Below are 19,459 nucleotides of genomic sequence, written 5' to 3'. Positions count from 1 at the left end.
TTTTCATTACGCTGCTTGTCTCTCACCCGTCCCCTGTGCTAGAATAGACTCTTCATAGAGGCAGTATCTTCGTTCATGGGTGCACCACAGGCACCCAGAACACTGCCTGGCATGGAGTGCAGTCAGGGGGTCTCTGCTGAGTGAATAAATGTGTCTGCACAGTCATTCATTTGGCAAATGGGGATACAGCGGTGAATAAGAAAGGCAAAGTCCTTTTGCTCATGCACGTGGGAGAGGTGGGCAGAAAAAGAGGCCAACCTTTGATATATTGGATAGTGAGAAGTGCTCTGAAAAAAAAAAAAAAACAGGGCTAATGGGATAGTGGTTTCTTGAGGAATGATGGTGCCACTTTGGCTAGGGAGGGAGACTTGGGAAAGCCTTAGAGAAACTGCCATTGCACGTTGGGGAAGGGCAGAGCGTAAATATGCAGGCGGGGGCAGGCACAAATGCCAGATTCCAGCACGATTTATAAGAGCTCTTCACATATATATGAGGATGCTAACTCTTTTCTTTTCAATTAATTGAATAATCCTTTTCCAGATGATATCTGCTATCATCCTTTGTTTTTATGCTTAGAATCATTCATTTATATATACATATACATATATGTACACACACATATACATATATCAATCATTGTTTACACTATTTTTTCAAACCTGGCTTTCACTGAAAACTGTATCTTAAACTTTTTCGTGTCATGAATTATTTTTGCAAAACATGATTTTAAATAAAGTATGTACAATTTTCTCTCATTTAGATGGTCCATAATTTATTTAGCCAACCCCATATTGTTGGGCATTTAGGTTGTTAAATTTTTAATAGCTGTTTAAATGATATGAACTTTTAGTGACATTAGAAATAAATAAGCCAAAAATCACACTGGAATTAAATTAGACTTACACTTAACTTGTAAATTATTTGAGGAATAGTGACATCCTTATAATATTAAACCTTCCCTTACACAAACTTGGTACATCTATTTGCCTATTTATATTTTATATTACTCAACAAAGATGTGTAGTTTTCTTCACATAGTTTCAATAAATTTATTTATGTTTATTTGTACCATGTGTCTTGGCTGTTATCTTGAAAATATTATATTTTCTAACTGGCTACTGCTGATATTAGGGAAACTGTTAAATTTTGTAATGGGCCCTTAAGTCTTCCCTTTTATTTGTTTTATTACATTTTTATGACATCTATGAATAATAATACATTTGTCTGGTACTTTACAACATTTACATGTTACCATTTTTCATTTATTATTGCATGGCTAGAAAGTTTAGGACAACTGTTTTATAATAGCAGCGAAGGGGGTCATTAATAGTGCTTTTTCTATGTTAATGGGAATTCCGCTAATGCTCTACCATTAGACAGGATGTTTTGCTCTCGGACTGAGATTGATTGCTTTGTGTTAGCAAAATATCCAAATATCCTTTTTTTCCTACTTTACGAAGAGTTTTAATAGGAATGGATGTTGAAGTGTGTTAAGTACCATTCTGACATCTCTCAAAATGACTACAGAGCTTTTCTTCTTTGACCTATGATTGAGTATGTTTACAGGGTAGTATTATATAAGGGAAACTTATCAGTTGGTAGCATACTGTTGTTTGAATAAATTGCTGGATTTGAATTACTAGCATTTCATATGGATGTCTTATATCACTATTCATAAATTCGATTAATCTGTTTTATTTTCTTGTGCTATCTCTATCACTTTTAGTATCAAGCTTATCACATAATCAAGGCCTTAAAAAGTCCTGTAGCAAAGAAGTCTGTTAAATTCTGTAACCCTAGAATTCTCAAAATCATTTGATTATAAAATCTACTTTTTATATAACTTGTTAATATTAAGTTAAAAAGTCAAATGAAAGGAAGAAATATTTACAATATATATACCAAGACATATAGTAAAAATTTATTTTAAAACCCTGTAAATCAATACGGAAAAGGGAAATTATCTCATAAGAAAATGGACAAAGAATCTGAACAAATAATGGACAAAGGAAGAAATCTAAATATTTGAAAAGTTGCCCAGTCTCATTAGAATCAAACCATTTGCAATTTTTTTAAATGAAAAATTTTTTGCTCTCCTGTTGAGAAAAATTAGGATAATTGAAAATATCTAAGATTGGCAAAGGTGTGGGGAAAGCAGTGTTTATAACTATAAAAGAGAAGAGCTATTTTGGACAGAAATTTAGCATTACTTATATAAAAAAAGAGAATATTGTTTATATGAGTTTCCTATTGCTTCTGTAACAAATTACCACAAACGTAGTGACTTAAAACAACATGAATTTATTATCTTACAGTTCTGGAGGTGAGGGGTCCTAAGCTGAAGATGCTGGAAGGGCTGGTCCCTTCTGGAGGCTGGAGGGGAGACTGTTCCTTGCTGCTCCCACTTCTAGAGGTCGGCCGCATTGCTTGGCTCAAGGCCCCACAGCACATCAGCTGTGTCCACCCCCTGCTCTTGTCACCACATCACCACCTTCTTCTTTCGACCTTCTTGTCTCCCTCTTCTATGGACCCTTGTGATGGCATTTAGGACCCACTGGATAACCCAGGGCAATCTCCCCACTGCAAGATCCTTGACTTAATCGCACCTACAGAGTCATCGTCACCATACGAAGTAAAATTCACAGGTTCCAGAGCTTAGGACGTGAGTATCTTTGGGGGTGGAGGAGGTATGATTCAGCCTGCCATGCTGTTCGACCAAACAATTGTACTTCTAATTTGGCTCAGAGAAATATTTGCACATATGCAGTAAAGACGTATGCACAAGGATATTTGTATTGGAGAAAAGAGAGAAACTAATTAAACACTCAACAGTAGATACATGGCTAAATGAAATAGAGTACGACTATAGCCTAGAATACTACAAAGCATTAAATCAACAAGATTCAATGTATGTACTGGCATGAAATAGTCTTGTTTCATGAAGAAAAGTAAGTTTCCATTATCCATTTGTATTTAAAATATGACATATTTTATATGTGCATTTGTACAAATATAAATACACAGAAAAATTGCTGGACTAGATACAGCTCAAATTCTTCCAGGAGTTTTCTTTTGGGAGAGGACTGGGGCTGCAGTGGAAAGAAGGGTGACTTTATATTTTACCCTATATATTCTATACTATTTGAATTATTCGTAACACCAAAAATGCCATTATATGTTATTTGTATAATAAAAAATAAGTTTACAGGCTTCCCTGGTGGCGCAGTGGTTGAGAGTCCGCCTGCCGATGCAGGGGACACGGGTTTGTGCCCTGGTCTGGGAAGATCCCACATGCCGCGGAGTGGCTGGGCCCGTGAGCCATGGCCGCTGGGCCTGCGCGTCCAGAGCCTGTGCTCCGCAATGGGAGAGGCCACAACAGTGAGAGGCCCGCGTACCGCAAAAAAACCCCAAAAGTTTACTGTAAAAAATTCATAGGAAATAAATAGAAAATTCCAAGTAATTCTGTAAGGAGACAAAAAAAGGCCATGAAATTGTAAGCAAAACCATTCTTCAACTAAGGCAGGAAAAGTTATACTGGATTTATTTCAGTTTAGATATAAAAGTGAAATAAAACTGCCAAAGCAGAGACTTAAAATGTACAGAGACTTACTACCATGCTCTGATTTATGTATTAACTAAAGATTTATTGTTAACTTTGAAAATGATGAGAAAATAAGGATGTGGTCCTTAAATACCAGAGTGCTGTGAACGCAGAAAAATTTGAGGCTGCGTGAGGGGTCCTTGTGTACATGAAGCAATACCTCCCCTGTCACATGCAGTACAGTCTGATCCATTCTGCTTCATCAGGCGGGGCGGGGGTGTGGGCAGCTGGGAGAAATGGGTGAAGGCAGTTCAAAAGGTACAAACTTCCTGCTATAAAATAAAGACTCCTAGGGATGTAAGGTACAGTGTGTACAGTTAATAACACTGTATTGTGTATTTGAAAGCTGCTAAGAGAGTAAATCTTAAAAACAAAAAAACAAGAAAAAAATTGTAACCATGCGTGGTGATGGATGCTAACCAGACTTACTGTGCTGATCGTTTTGCAATACATTTGTATGTATCGAATCAATATGTTGTACACTTGAAACTCGTATAATGTTATATGTCAATTATACCTCAAGTTAAAAAATGCTGTTTGAGACCCATGAATCAGTTGTATCCTGCAGATTGTAAACACTGGTCCACAGCTAAGCTTCTTAGTGATGCCATGGGCTGTTATTGATCATGCTCGAGCCACCTTTAGAGACTCATCTGCATGTCGCCTGGGCACCTTCGGCTCAGACACACCACACCCGTTCATGCACCTGTGTCTTACAAACATTGTTCCTTTCTGGGATGGGCTTTTCTACCTCCTGGTCCATCTAGTGAAACACTCATCCTTGTGGCCCTTGTGTCACGGGGTTTCTCTTCCCTACTTCCTACCTGGCCAGGTGGTTAGCTATGCCCTTTTAGGTGCTCTCCAGCCAGTGAAAATTTTAAACTTTCATTTCTGTTAATGGAGTCCACACACAGTTCAGAGCTACTAGGCTGAGAACAAAACACATGCCCACTCCCCCCAACTCCAGCTCTCCAGAAGCCACCGCTTACAAATTCTTCCATCATTCCTTTTAGACTTCATGCCTTATTGATAATGGATACACTGATGCTGCTATGTACTTCATTTTAGATGCTCTTGAAAGACTTCCTATTGTAGAGTGTGACTATTTACTTTTATTGCCCTCTTTTCTCCCCTAAGGTCCTCCCCCCATTATGGTCACATCAAAATTTTAGTTCAAATTCAGTATATACATGACTACGATTATAAACATTGGTTACCTTGGGTTATATTTTCTTGTTTGCATACCTTTAATTTTTTTCTGAAATTAATAAATACTTTCATTGTTTGTTTCCTTATAAGGTAAACTTCTAGGCAAATATCTGAAAGAGGAGGTAACCATGGAGATACTTGGGAGAAGACATTCCACACAGAAGCAATTTCTCGTTCAAAGGCCCTGGGCTGATATTGTGCTGGAAGTGTTTCAGATACAGTGAGAAGGTCAGTGTGGGTGGACGGGAGTGACAACTGGAAGAGAAGTGACTGGGGTGTAGACTGTATAGTAGAAGAGATGAACCAGGCAAAATCATGTAGGGCCTTGCAGGCCATGGTGACAACTTTGGATTTTATTCTGAATATGATGGATCCTAAAATTTATATGGAACCATAAGAGACCCAGAATTGCCCAAGCAATTCTTTTCCCAAAGAAAAAGAACAAAGCAGGAGGCATAACCCTCCCAGACTTCAGACAATACTACAAAGCTATAGTAATCAAAAGAGCATGGTATTGGACAAAAGCAGACATATGGATCAACAGAACAGAATAGAGAGCCCAGAAATAAACCCATACACCTATGTCAATTAATCTTGAATATGATGGGAAGCCAATGGAAGGTTCTGAACAGAGGGATGATGTGGTCAAACTGTTGTCTTAAAAAGGTCACTCAGACAGCTGCAATGGGCAAAGACAGCGCTGGAGCAAGGCTGTAAACAGCGAGGCCAAGTGAGAGGCTATTGCAATAGTCCAATGAAGATACGATGGTGGCTTGGAACAGGGTGACAGCAGTAGAGATGATATAAAGCATTTGAATTCTAGATATATTCTGAAAGTAGAATGGATAGAACTTGCTAATAGATTGGATGAGAGTGTGAGAGAAAGAGCCCATTAATTCCTATTTGCCCCTTTCTTTGTAACAGAGAAAAGAAAGTGAGGGATTAAGAAGTTCAGTGACTAGTACCAGGCTCCACAGCCAGTTAGAAGAAAGCACCTATCATGTTGCCTGGTACATAGTAGGCACTCATTAAAAATGAGTTTTACTCCCTTTGTGGCAGAGATATCTAGACTTCAAATCCAGTGCTATTTTCAGAATTCTATCCCATTACTTCCATGAGTTACATCTCTATGTGATTATTTCTACCAACAATGATCAACTAACTAATCACCCAACAAATTAACCAAGAGTATTTATGGGCTTTTGCTGTTTCCAGTGTTGTGGAAACAGACGAGGTAACACTGTTATAACGACATCATCAACCACAACAAACGTTTATTGAATGGCTGCCATCTGTTAGCTACTTTTCATAACTTATCTCATTGAATCCTTATAACAACCTGATGGGGACTATATTACTATTACCTCCATTTTACAGGTGAGGAAACGGACGCTCAGAGAAGAAAAAATCATTCCTAGAGCCACACGCAGTGAATAGTTCAGCCAGGATTTGGACTCAGCTCATCTTAGAAAATATAATCCCTGTGTCAAAAGATCTTATGAGAGACATCAGTCTTCTTGGCAAGAAATGATCAATGAGCACTTACAAGAGGGTGAATAAATAAAGTGGTCTCTCTTTTGTGCTCTGGAAATCAGAAAAGGGACAGACTGATCTCGAATGTAAGTTTGATTTTGAAATATGGGTCGTATTTAGACAGAGTGAGATGAAAGGAGAGGGAATCCTAGGTTGCGGCAGTGAAGTGATGTCTAATTAAAGGCCTGGCGGTTGAGATGATGCTACTGGGCGGTCAGGGAGACCCAGACCCGGCTGTATTAACAGGTTCAGGCTGAGAAGTGGTAGCATAATTGGGCTACACCTCCGATTCCCCGTCCACCTGATGATACCCAAAACTTTCCTGGAGGAATCTTGTGTTCTCTAGGGTAGAGGCCCACTTAAGGCCTTTCTAGGTCCTTCCTTTTAGGGACTTTTCACCCCACATCATAAAAAAATACTAAGATGCATTTAGTATTTAATCTCACATTAAATACATTTTATACATAAGTATACGTCACAGGATTTTACAATGTCCCCAGTTCAGTCTCAGATTTTCTGAGGCCCTAAGTCAAGAGATGCTTCCTTCCAAAGTGAGGTGTGAGTTGGCTACACAGAACTAATAAAAGGAGGTTTCAATAGACCACAGTGTTTTGACTCTTGAACATTTCACTTGCACTGAGGGTATAAAGGAGTCAGGAGATCGAAGATTAAGAGAGAATGTTTAGTGAGAACTGCTGCTGAGTCCCACCCACTCTGCCTTTAAGAGAGGATGGGGGGCATTTGCACTTCGCATCAAGTCTGGAGAGAAGGGGGCTTTAAGGAGACCACTCAGAGAGCTTAAACGCTTCCCGCACAATTTGAGTCACACAGTGGACTGGGATCTAACCTACACCCCAGAAATCTACAGGATGAGAATACCAGGCTAGTCCCCTGACAGTGGAACTAGGGTAATTTACTGCACGGGTGGCCAATGCTCTCAGAGCCTGTCTGGAGAAAGGAGGCTCAGGTGTCTCCCGAGGAGCAGAGGTGACTGCTGGCACGGCACACCTCGCTTAGGCTGTCTTAGACCTTGACCAAGTAAGTCATCCACGTGATGGGCAAGTGAATAGCTAGACCCTCATGAGAAGGAGGAGAAAGCAACCTGCAGGGAAAGATCCCCGTGACTGGCGGAGGGTCTCCAAAGAGCTGATGTGAGCATCCCGATAAACGGTCAGCTTTGCAGTCCCTCTCTGATGCCAACTCCTGGTGACGTGGGTCTGTCTGCCCCCTTTTCCGCCTTCCTTCCTTACCCCTTCAGCCATGGTCATCCAAATAGGAAAGAAGGTTAATTGTGAAAACTATAAAAGGAAGAAGTAGTAACCACATGCTCTTCCCCACACATAGAATACATTTAAAGGGAACCAGAATAAAACTGCCTATGACTGCATCTCAAGAGCCATGGTTGTCCCACCAAAAGGTCACGTATATGAGCTGAATTTAGTTGACACACAACTGCATGCTGTTGACACCTGAATACTTGCTAAGTTTGATTTTGTAGAAGTTTTTTCTCGTATTTTGGAGACAACATCTTTTTAGTCTCATATCTTAAATATTTTCATAGGGTCCTAAAAGGCTCATGTGTCCTATAGTACATAATGGGTAAAATGACCATGGACTGCATAGCTGGAAGATCTCTGGGCTTGGATTCTGAAGATGTGAGTTCAAGCCTGGCTCTAACATTGAGGTTTGTGACTCTGGGCAAGTCAGTTCTCTGGGCCCTGGCTTTCTCATCAGTGAAGCGAGGAGGCTGGACCAGTTGGCCTCTCCTGTCCTGACTGATTCTCACACTCACGTCTCTTGGATTTCATTGGTAGCTCGTGGATCCTGACATACAGTCAGCTTAAATAAACGTTTATTTGCTTAATGAATAAACCAGTGACAGCTAGTCCCAGCCAAGCCCTCCCGACTTTGCCTTTGTGTCTCTTTGGAACAGGAGGGTAGCAGGTTGTCTTTGGGTCACAGGAGAGTCTGCTCCTCCCCCGAGGGATAGGCAAGCACGCAGACGCGGCTCCTACCTTGCTGAGGGTGCTGAGGGCTGCCTGGGCCGCCGTGAGCGCTGGCTCTGCCTTGGCCAGGTCTTCCTCGCAGTCCTCCTGCTTCTGCTTCACCTCTAGCGTGAGGAGGGCCACCTTCTGCGCCTCCTTGTCTGCGATGGCTTTCTCTCTGCTTGCCTTGTCTGTCTCTACGCCCACCACCTGAATCAGCTTGTCTGCATCTGCATTCTTCTGTTTCAGTTCCACTTCCTGGGCAGCCAGCTTGGCTTTCAGATCATCCACCTGCAGCAGAGAAGCAGCAGGTTTATTCGGACATGACTGTGGGGGTCTGACCCTGCAGAGCAGAGAAGAATGCCGACTCCTGATGCAAAGGTGAAAAGCTGAGATCTCAGCTGGGACCAAGCTCCCTGACCTGGGAAAGAAAAGGAACCCTGGACTCCCTCTTCCTCTCCCCTCTGCAGTAAATGTGGTGGAAGATTCTAAGCAACACACGCCCTGACCTTCCTTTCTCCTTGATGCCCAAATGACATAGGCTGCTTCTCACTGACATTGGTGCCTATATTTTACAAAACCTCACATACCTAACATAACACTTTGCACATAGTAGGCCCTTAATAAAAACCAGGCATTCTTTAATTGAAATTGGCCAATGTGGAACACACCAAGGATTTAGCAAACTATAAAAATGAGTGTCCACTGTGCATCCTGAAAGATGGAATATATGAACAGACAGTGACCAGACCATAAAAGTAGAACTCTGAATCAGAACTCACAGTAACCAGACCAGGAAACCAGCCCATTATCTACAATAACCAGCTCAGGAAGCCAGCCTGCTATAGGTCATACTTGTAGGAAGTCAGATTACTGTCCAAGTAACAGTCCAGGAAGACAGACAACAACCTCTGTAACAATCAGCCCCAGATGGCCAGGACTTGATTAATAACTGACAACTTTCTTAATTTTGTCCCTGCTTCCAATGTAGGACCAATGAGAGAAATTCAAACACACACCCCTAACCAATCACACAGGGTGCCCTGCTTCCAGTCAGCCCTCCTCCAGCTTCCAAGGGCCAACAGCCTTCATCCAGGAACGTTCCCTTCTTCCCACTATCAAGCTTTCCCGCTCCTCTGCCTGCCTTTGTGTCTCTGCCAAAGTGCGAACAATGGTGGCTGACGCCCTTGCTAGAGCAGGCTCTGAACAAAGAGCCTCTGAGTGTTCTCATTTGGTTCGTCTTCATCTATTTCCACAATCCTTTCAAGAAATAGATGACCAGGTTGAAATGGGACAGCAAGGATTCCGATGGTCCTGACCACCTGGGTTCCCTGCCCAGCCTCCATATTCATGTGCATTTGGAGGCAGTAATGAAGTGATGGGGATGTTGGCTCTCAGGAAACCTTCTATTTCCCTGATCAGCTAGGGAGGGATGAATGGTTTTCTATGTGTTCAGTAGACTGTGATGGTTCTCAGAATGTGGTCCTTGGACCAGAAACATCAGCATCACCTGGGTACTTGTTAGAAATGCAAATTCTCCGGCCCACTCTGGACCTACTGGATCGGAAACTCTGGCAATGGGGCCCTGAGATCTGTGTTTTAACAGGCCCTCTGGGTGAATCTGATGCCCGCCTAGGTTTGAGAATCATTGGCCTAAGTCATGGCTTTTTCATGTGCAAGGAGAAGACTCATCTATTTCTGGAAAGTAAAAAAGCCAATTGTACTTGCAATATGGCCCATAAACTTTACATTGCAGCATGACCTCTCGTCCCTCATTTTCCTGAAGTCTATTTCACGCAACAACCAAATATTACTTCAGAGCTCATGGAACGCGTCAAACAGATCCCAGTGCTTTATGATACAAAAATAAAACGGAGGCTTAGAAGCTTCTGATAATCCCTTTTCATGGCAGATCGAAAGAAAAGAAAATGAAGGCAGAAGAAAAAAAGAATGCTCTTTAATTCTGTGTATCCATAGAAACTGGAGACTTCGCATTAACCTCAGATGAAGGCCTGCCCCCTAGAACTCATCTTATGTTCCCGCACTGGAAGGTTAATCCATTTCCACCTCCCGTTGTTCAGCTGCAGAGAGTTATTTCTACAAGGACAAAGATGCAATTGTAAATCAAAATGATTGAGCCACATAATCACTCCAGTCAGCAAACACACCAGTAACTTTTTGTTCCTTTTTAAATCTTGGGAGATTTGAGAAAATTGAAGTGGGTTTTTTGTTGTTGTTGTTATTGTTGTTTGTTTTATGGATTGCAGATTTGGCTTATGACCTCAGGCTCACATTACCGGCACTATGGACGGGAGCTTTATAGCTCTTAAGCTGTGACGTGGAGTGACATGAGGGTCCCACCAGTCAGAAGTAGGCTGCTCCCTACAAAGCTACAGAGAAAGCACAACTCAGGTCATTTTATGGCTCTTATGTAGTAGAACAGGACATTGAAATAGGTTACTTAAATTTTTTGTCTTCCTTTTTTCCCTTATTCAAAGCATTCGAGCCATATTCTGGGTCTCTTCTTATTTAGACACTCCCACGCCTGGGTAGGAGGATTAAGAGGGAAAGTGTCACCAATACTGATGAGACCCTTTCTCTCAGTCTTGCCGACCCCATGACTATTGACCATATGTGCCAGGTCGGGGGATGCTGACTGAGTCCAGTGAGGACCGGATAGTGGTGAGAGACCCTCTCTTCTTTGAGGTCCAGGCACATGATGTTACGGAGAGAGGCCAAGCTTCTCAGGACCTCCCCCCAGAGCTCCAGAAGAAGGAGAAGGAATCCAGGGTAATCAGTCGCCAAAAACACTCCACTGAGGAGTGGAGGCCTGGAGATATCTTCCTTCTTGACTCAGAATCCATATAGTCACCCAACACCTTCTGATATGAATTTGGACTTCAAGCAGGCTTTCCTCTTAGATATAGATGTTTTCCATCTATAGTAGATATCTGTTAGGTTTGCCTGCCTAATAATAATAATTAAAAAAAACCCTATGTTTTGGTAACATAGCTTGATTTTCCTTTGAAGACCTTTCCTTCGCAAGTCTTTGTATTTTGGGTGAAGCTGACTTTGGTGGTTGTCATGGATCCTGGCTTGGCCAATGAGAGTATCCAAGTTACAGAGATTGGTTCAACTATGGGCAAACCAATGACCCAAAGAGGTCAATCAGAGCCAACCCAGGAACTTGGCTGAAAATACTGGTAAAGAAGCAAAGCAGACAGAATACTAATCTGAGGTTTCAGAGCCATGGGGGTTGCCCGCTTGAACAGGGACATCTAGTGAATATGCAGCACCAGTCTTGTCCAAAGTAAACTCTATCCCTCACTTTTCAGTTATATGAATCAATCCACTTTTTTTTTGTTTTTTAATTTTATTTATTTTTTAAAAGATTTTTTTGATATGGACCATCTTTAAAGTCTTTATTGAATTTATTACAATATTGTTTCTGTTTCATGCTTTTTTTGGTTTTTTGGCCGTGAGGCATGTGGGATCTTAGCTCCCTGACCAGGGATCAAACCTGCACCCCCTGCACTGGAAGGTGAAGTCCTAACCACTGGACTGCCAGGGAAGTCCCAATCCACTTTTAAAAATTTTGTTTTGTTGTCTTGTCTAAACCAACATTAGTTGGATTTTGGTTAGTTTCCATCGAAAGGGCCCTGATAAATATCTAATGCAATCTCAAAATTTTCTCTCCTCTTCTCCTTCCCTCCCCTGCTGTATTTTCCATCTTTTCATCTTTTTTTTTTTTTCTTGTAGGGTGAATTTGAGTTAGTTTTTTTTTTCACTTGCAACCAAAGGGTCTTGAGAAATACATCATCATAAATTAACTGTCAACTTCAGGTGGCCTGAGATTATTTTAAATCCCAAGATAAACTGAACTTAAAAGTTTCCAGATAGACAGATTTGTGGATTAAATCCTATCTGCAGGGAACTGGTAGTGGCCTACGGGCCACCATCTACGAACGCTTCTTCCGGCCAACAGACCCTCTTCCTCATGAACCCACTGGAGTTAGACACAGAAGCAAGGTCGCCAGTGAGAGAGGAAGGGAGGCCCCAGTCACAGTGGGGGGCTCTGACTGTGTCACGAGAGAGAACTGACTGCCCTCCAAAGACTGACTTTTTAACTTGAAGTGACCAAGTCAACCTGAAATGCAAAATTAAGAGATTTCTACTCTTAAAGGAAAAAAGATGGACCTAGAGCTAAGTTAAACTCAGTTACGGAAAAATAAAGTTATATTCTGACCAGCTGAATCAAAGCATGAAATTATAAGTCTAAAGCTTATTAAATTTTAGATTACCATAGGATTGTTAATTATTGTCATTATTACTACTTCCAATACTACTATTATTGCTAAATAAATTCAGGGTCTGTCTGAGCCTGAGCTGTAAGATCCAGTTAGCCTACTCCTACCAGATTATGTACACCAAAAGCTGTCATAATTGCGTAGAAGGATACCGTAGAATATAATTCAAGTCATTACCCTTATACCAAGATTCATGGCCCTGTACTTCTGTCCTTTTCTACCAAAGGAATAATTCCAGATGAAGGGTTTATATCAGAGTTAGGCACCCCAGATACCATTTTTACAAGAAGAATCATCATTATATAACCATCAATAAGTTTGGAATATACATCAGGTGACAGAATTGCAAAAGACCCATTCTCTACCCACTCTCTGAACTTGTAGGTGATTTTAGAACCTGTTCATTTGTTTATTTGCCTATCCATCTATCATCTACCCATCTACCCATTTATAGAACATATTCTATGTGCAACTGAATCCTGATTTCTGCCCTTGAAGAACTGATAACAGTATGGCATGATATATGCAAGAGAAGAAACATAATTCAAGGATTAATTCATGACATTGTTAATCAACCATACTTCAATTTTCAAAAAAAGGATGAATAATTCAAGGAACATAGAGAAAATAGAGAAGGAAATGTATACTGCTCAGAGCTTAGAGAGGGCTTCTGGGCAGGGAGCTATCAAATATTTTTAGATCCTGACAGTGACAAGTTGACAAGGTGGGGGCATATATAAAGACACAGAGATGTGAGCAAGCTGTGGAGTTTGGGGGGAACTTCAAATAGTAGTGCTGGACTTCAGGGTAGTAGAAAAGAGGAAGAGGAGAGTGAAGCTATATGCAATTTAAAAAGTTCCAGAAAAGTTCAGAGAATCTGAACTGCAATGTCTAGATCATTAAGGCCTACTGAAGAGAATACTCAGACTTGTGGTTTGAACAAAGATCACGCTAAGAGCAGGAGAGAGGTTGGTCTGAAGCTGTGCTGTCTAGCTTGGCAGCCACCAGCCACGCGTGGTTAATGAGCACTTAAAACGTGGCTTAAAGTGTAGCATTCTACTTCGTCTCTCTTACTGTATTCTGGCAGCATTCCAGACTGCAAGCACTTAAAACGTGGCTCGTTCCAATTGAGATGCGCTGTAAGTATAATCATACAAATGAGTTTTTGAAGCCTTGTAGGAAAAAAGGGAAAATATTTTATTAACAACTTTTTTTACATTGATTACATGTTAAAATGATAATATTTTGGATATACTGGGTTAAATAAAATGTTACTAAAATATGTGATAAAATTATATACTACTAAAATATATAATTAAAATAAAATTCACTTCATTTTTACTTTTTTTTGATGCAGCTACTAGAAAATTTAAATTTGCATCTATGTCTTGCAGGGTGTTTCTACTGGATAGTGCTGGTCTAGAGTGCTGTCAGAATATAGTCAGGGAGACTAAGTAGAATGTTATTAATTAATTAATTCATTCATTCATTCAACAAATACTTATTGAGTGCCTGCTCTGTCCACGCACTGTTTTAGGCACTTGGGATACATCAGCAAACAAAACAGACAAGGATCCCTGTTCTTATAGAGCTTGTATCCAACAGATGGAGATAGACTGCAAAACATAAATATAATGAAAAGTAAATTATATAATTTGTTAGAGAGGGGCCAATCCTATGGGGAAAAGATAAAGTAGAGCAGAATAAGGGGATCAGGAGTGGTGTGGGGTCGCAATTTAAAATGGGGTCATCGGGTAGGATTCTTTGAGAAGGTGACATTTTAAGGAGATGAGGGAGGAAGCCTTCAGTGGATATTAGAGGGAAGAGCATCCCAGGGAGAGGAACAGCCAGTACAAAGGCCTGAAGTGTCTGAGGAAAGAGCAAAGAAGGGGTGAGGTTCAAGAGGAATGCCGTGGGGTTGGGACAGTAGGAGATGAGGTCTGAGAGTTAACAGGGCAGGGCTGGGGAGGAGCCTCATTGTAATGAGGGAAATAGGGGCCATCTCAGGGTTTTAAGCAAAAAAGTGACATACCTGTGCTTTAAATTGATCACTTCACTCTGGCTGCTCAGCTGATGACAGACTATTCAGGGGGCAACAGTGGATGCAGACAAACTAGTTAGATGGTATCGCAGCTACCCAACTAAAAGATGTCGGTGGCTCAGATCAGGGTAGTAGCAGTGTAGGAGGTGCAGTGGGATTCTGGGCATGTTGGCAGTCAGAGCCAACTGTGATTTTCTGATGGACTGGCTGTAGGTAGTGAGAGAAAGAGAGGCATGAGCAGAGTCAAGGGTGACCTCAAAGAGTCTGGCTGATAGGTGATGCAAGAGGATGTGGGTGAAGCAGGCTTGGGATGGGGGAGACACTTGAGAGTTCAGTTTATCGAAATAATCTGGGTAAGAAGTGTCTAAAATGGGGGACACAGCAAGAAGAGTACCTCTGAGAGATACTTGGAAAACTTATAGAATATATTAACGCTGAAATGTGGGAAGTGAGGGAAGGGGAGGAGCCTAAGATAACACTGCAGTTGCCGGGGTAGGTAACTGGGTAGATAGACGTATTATTCATTCAAGTAGAGAAGATAGAAGGAGAAGAAACAGACTGATGCCAGGACTCGGGAGGGTTCTCCACCGACTATGGCAGATACAGCTGGATTCACCTCACGGTATAACCAGGCTTCTCCTTGTTAAACAGAGATTGCCTAAAACAGGAAAACAGACTCCGTTCATTGTCTGCTCAAAGCCCCAGGGTCTGTACAAGACAGAATACTGGGCACTGCTCTGTGAGTGTCAGAGCACCTTTCCCATTGTTTGCTCCCCAGCAATTGTCCTTTGCACAGACTGACCAGCAATTCCCAGAGGATAAATGGCTAGGAGGTGGAACAGGGGCTGGTGGGGATACAGAATGTTCTGAGGGCACTGTAGGTTGGGGGAGACAGGAAGAGGAAGAGCTGAGAGATGGTAAAAAATAAATCTGGTAGTACTGCATTGTGGGATTCTATCTTTTGCTGTTTTCTAGACGTTCAGAGATTGAGAGAACAAGAAAGGGATTGGGGCAAGAAGACGCTACCTTCCTCTGACAAAGGTGGGCACAGGTAAGCTGCTAGGGCCTGGACTGGGATCTGTGTACTGTAGCTCTAAGAAGGGGGTTTGGTCATGACACTAATGGAAAGAGTAGCATCACAGATAATTGTCACATACGATTTGTTGACAAACATCGAGTTTGAACAGATCTCACCATGCTGGGAGGTAAACAAAGGAAAAAAATGTCTTTATATAAATACAGGACAAAGAAAGGAATAGCATCTAGAAGACTATGATGAGCAACGCAGCTCTGAAAATGACCCATTACTGGATCTAGAAAAGACATCAGAAAAGCTATCCGGCATCATCAGTAGAATGGTTTCTGTGATATAGTTGCAGAAAAATAGGCTGAAATAAAAAAGCAACGTTGGAAAGGGAAAAGGATGAGATGAGGAAGGTCTGTGGGGATATTGAAAATGTAATAGTGTAGTTGAAGTCTTCACTGGAAGCCTAAGAAGCAGAAGCAATATTGCCCACGATTAGATTAGTATTGTTGAGGATAAACTTGAAAAGCTCTCCTAGAATGTAGAGGAAAAGGCCAAAGGGATGGAAAGCAATGAGGGAGCAGATAATAGATATGGAGCACAAGGAACCCATCTAGTTCATCATTGCTCCTGGAGGAGAGGCCCGACCAGATGAGCAAAAGCTGATAATAGAAGAAAAATTTCCCGAGCAGAAGAAATTCCATGTGTATAGATTGCAAAAGGGCTCATTGCATCCCACTAAGTGAACTGAAATCCTTTAGATACATTACGTCTATGAATCAAGAAACTGAAGTAGGGAGAAAGGGCAAGTCAGAAGGAGGAAGTTCAATAGAGCTATTCCAAAGGCAGAGCTCTGAGAAAGTGACAGTAAATGAAAGGCTTAGAAATCTAGAGCAACATGTGATGCCCAAGAATTAAATTGATTACAATTTTAGTTTAATTGTGCAAATGCATGAAATTTCATTGCCTTAATGAGAGGCCGGCTCTGCGGCTGGTAAGCAGAGCACAAAAAGGGGCCATTGAGGGACCAGCAATATTTGATGGGCATGAGCAGGGCAGAGAAGGCGCTAGAGCTGTCCGCAGCTCTCAAGGGAAGGACAGTAAATTAACTGAAATAGATTCGTTCCATTTGGAAGAGTAAGCAGAAAAACAAAACAAGGACAAGACAACAGGGGCCTTCTTCTGATGGCCAACCACTTAGGAACATTTCAGGGAACGCATAATATGAGACAGGATTTGTTTAAGAAATTAGATTCCAATGGCTCTTTGACAGATTACACGGTAAGACACAAGAAACATAAGAAAATTGGTATAACCCTGCAACCATTTCTCCCAGCCATTCATCTCTTCGGGTTTTGATGATGAAAGGACTATGTGTTGGAGAGGAAAAGAAAGTAGAGGAAAAGGAAGAGGTGATAAACAGAAAGACAGAAGAGGAGATTCAGGAGATTCCTGTACCAGTGAGAGGAAGCGCCAAACTGCAGCTGGGGCTGTGCACTTCCACTGGAGAACTCGGCTGGGCTTCTGATGAGGCAGGAAAGACAGGGCCGGGCCTTAGGCAGAGGGCAATATCACCTCCTTGTTTTGCTTTTTAATGAGGCCATGATGCATGGAGGAATGGCATCTAAAACAGAAACTGTGTAGCATCTGAACAAGAAACTCTGACCATGAAAACTGCACACCATGCGCAATAAAAATGCACAGGTTGCTGATGACTCTGTATGAACTTTCACGTGTGGCACTTGACTAGTAAGGTAGAATTTAAGGGAAAACAGCTCTTAGAGTGCATGTATTGTGGCTTCAGGAGACGAATGGGCAGGACCGGGAGTTGAGGCAACCTGGTGCCATCCAGGCCACCCTTCAACCCTCCCCCAGTGAATATTCCATCCCTAATCACAAAGACCCCACCCATTCAAAGGGCTAAAAATAGGATAAAAGGAGGATCAAAAAACCCTGTGGCGGGCTTCCCTGGTGGCGCAGTGGGTGAGAGTCTGCCTGCCGATGCGGGGGACGCGGGTTCGTGCCCCGGTCTGGGAAGATCCCACATGCCGCGGAGCGGCTGGGCCCGTGAGCCATGGCCGCTGAGCCTGCGCGTCCGGGGCCTGTGCTCCGCAACGTGAGAGGTCACAACAGTGAGAGGCCCACGTACCGCAAAAAAAAAAACAACAACCCTGTGGCGGGCCCCTCACTGTGAGGATGCCCGAACTCTTGAGTGTGTAACTTTCACTTCTTCACTGAATAAACTGCTTCTTTGCTCTCTTTGCTCCTCAGTGTGTGTGTGTGTGTTTTCCTTTGTGTTTTGTGTTCCTCGCCCAAACTCTTTTGGATGAGTTCAGCAAGAACCTGGACCTCTGATAAAGCTTTTTGGGTATCACCGGCACCGTCCTGATGGTACCGGGGCCTCTGGAGAGCAGTGTGTGGTCAGCAGACCGTGACTGTGGTCCTCCAGTCCTCTGGAAAGGGGCCGCCCCCAATACCTTCGAGCCCCCCAAAGGCAGGAGGACTGGAAGGACGTCGCTCACCTGGGCGGAGGTGCTGTGGAGCTTCAGCAGCCCGTTCTCCAGCCGCTCCATCTTGGACTTGAGCTCCCTTCTGTTCCTGCACAGCAGGCTCTGGTAGAGTCTGATGAACTCCAGGAATGATTTGGGGGTTGTGTAGTTGTAGCGCTGCTCATTGCTCAGATAGGACTGGGAGGTGTGGTTGACACTTGTGTGGACAAAAGCCATGAACTTGCTAATCGATGTCTTGACTGTGGGCTAGAATCAAAGGGCAGGAAATAAAGAGGTCATCTGGCCATGAAGACGGCAGGTGACTGCCCACCCAGCTTGTTGCTTCACCACATGGAAAGCTGTGCTCCAACAACCTGGAGTTGCCGGATGTAGGGTTCCTTGTACCCAGAGGTGGAGAGGAGCTTGAGGGGTGTCTCCTTTGCCCTCTCACCTCAATGTCCTCCGTGTTCTGCAGGAAGCGGAAGCTGACGGACTCCAGGGCTTGCTGTGGCCACTCATGGAACCAGTCAATGGCTGTGCAGTTCACGATGGCGGGGAACTTCCTGCTGCGGACCCTCAGCTTGGTCCCCACCGGGGAGAAACAGAGAGTCACCTGAGAAGGCAGAAGGGTGGGGAGAACCAAGAAGGTATCCAAGATGTACTTACAGAGAGACAGACATGGCCTTGGATTCTTCATTTCCCAGGAAATTGGGAAGCATATCAACAGAGACAAAAATCTGTAAATGCTAGGCAGCCTTTCCAGCCAAGGGATTAGAAATGCTGGGACTTCAGGAGGCAAGAGGGAGGCCACTGCCCTTGAAGCATGTGAGAAGGGCATCCTTGCACAGGTGCTCAGGCTGAGAAGGGCCTTGCACCCTAACCACTCACTCCCAAGACAATCAATAAGTACAGCTTATTGTGTCCAAAATATCCATAGAGGCTCCCATGGGCCATCTCTGGTCCTGTCTACCCCAGGCAGAGAATCCTTGTACCTTCAGTTGTCGTCGGACCCGCTCTATAAAGAACTTCCAGCAGTTCTCTCTGTTGTCAACAAGACCTTGGGTCTTGACTTCGTTCCTCACATTGCTTATGATGTTTTCAACCTCATCGTCAGAATAGAGATCTGGGATCTCTCCTGGGAAGAATTGGCGCACAGATCCTTAATTATTATTTTTTACCAGATTGGCAAAGTTCTGAAAGTTAGATAAACTAGCGTATTAATGAGGCAGTATATAATGGAAAAAATCTTTAAAAATCTCAACTAAATATA

General features: G+C 42.7%; 1 protein-coding gene across 1 annotated transcript in view; it reads right to left on the bottom strand.

Moving 5' to 3' along the window:
* The window catches only part of DNAH9 (dynein axonemal heavy chain 9), a gene marked incomplete at both ends in the record, with an annotated part of 297,882 nt that overhangs the window by 83,440 nt on the left and 194,983 nt on the right, over positions 1–19,459 (bottom strand). The window contains 4 exons of the mRNA XM_082861738.1: positions 8,359–8,619; positions 18,223–18,456; positions 18,641–18,802; positions 19,182–19,324. Coding sequence (XP_082717864.1) covers positions 8,359–8,619; positions 18,223–18,456; positions 18,641–18,802; positions 19,182–19,324 — 800 coding nt within the window. The remainder of the gene's footprint in view (positions 1–8,358; positions 8,620–18,222; positions 18,457–18,640; positions 18,803–19,181; positions 19,325–19,459) is intronic.

This window comes from Leucopleurus acutus (assembly GCF_964270905.1).
Source record: "Leucopleurus acutus genome assembly, chromosome: 19".
Classification (NCBI taxonomy): Eukaryota; Metazoa; Chordata; class Mammalia; order Artiodactyla; family Delphinidae; genus Leucopleurus; species Leucopleurus acutus.
Note: the sequence above shows the minus strand (reverse complement) of the source record. Positions and strands in the feature narration are given on the sequence as shown.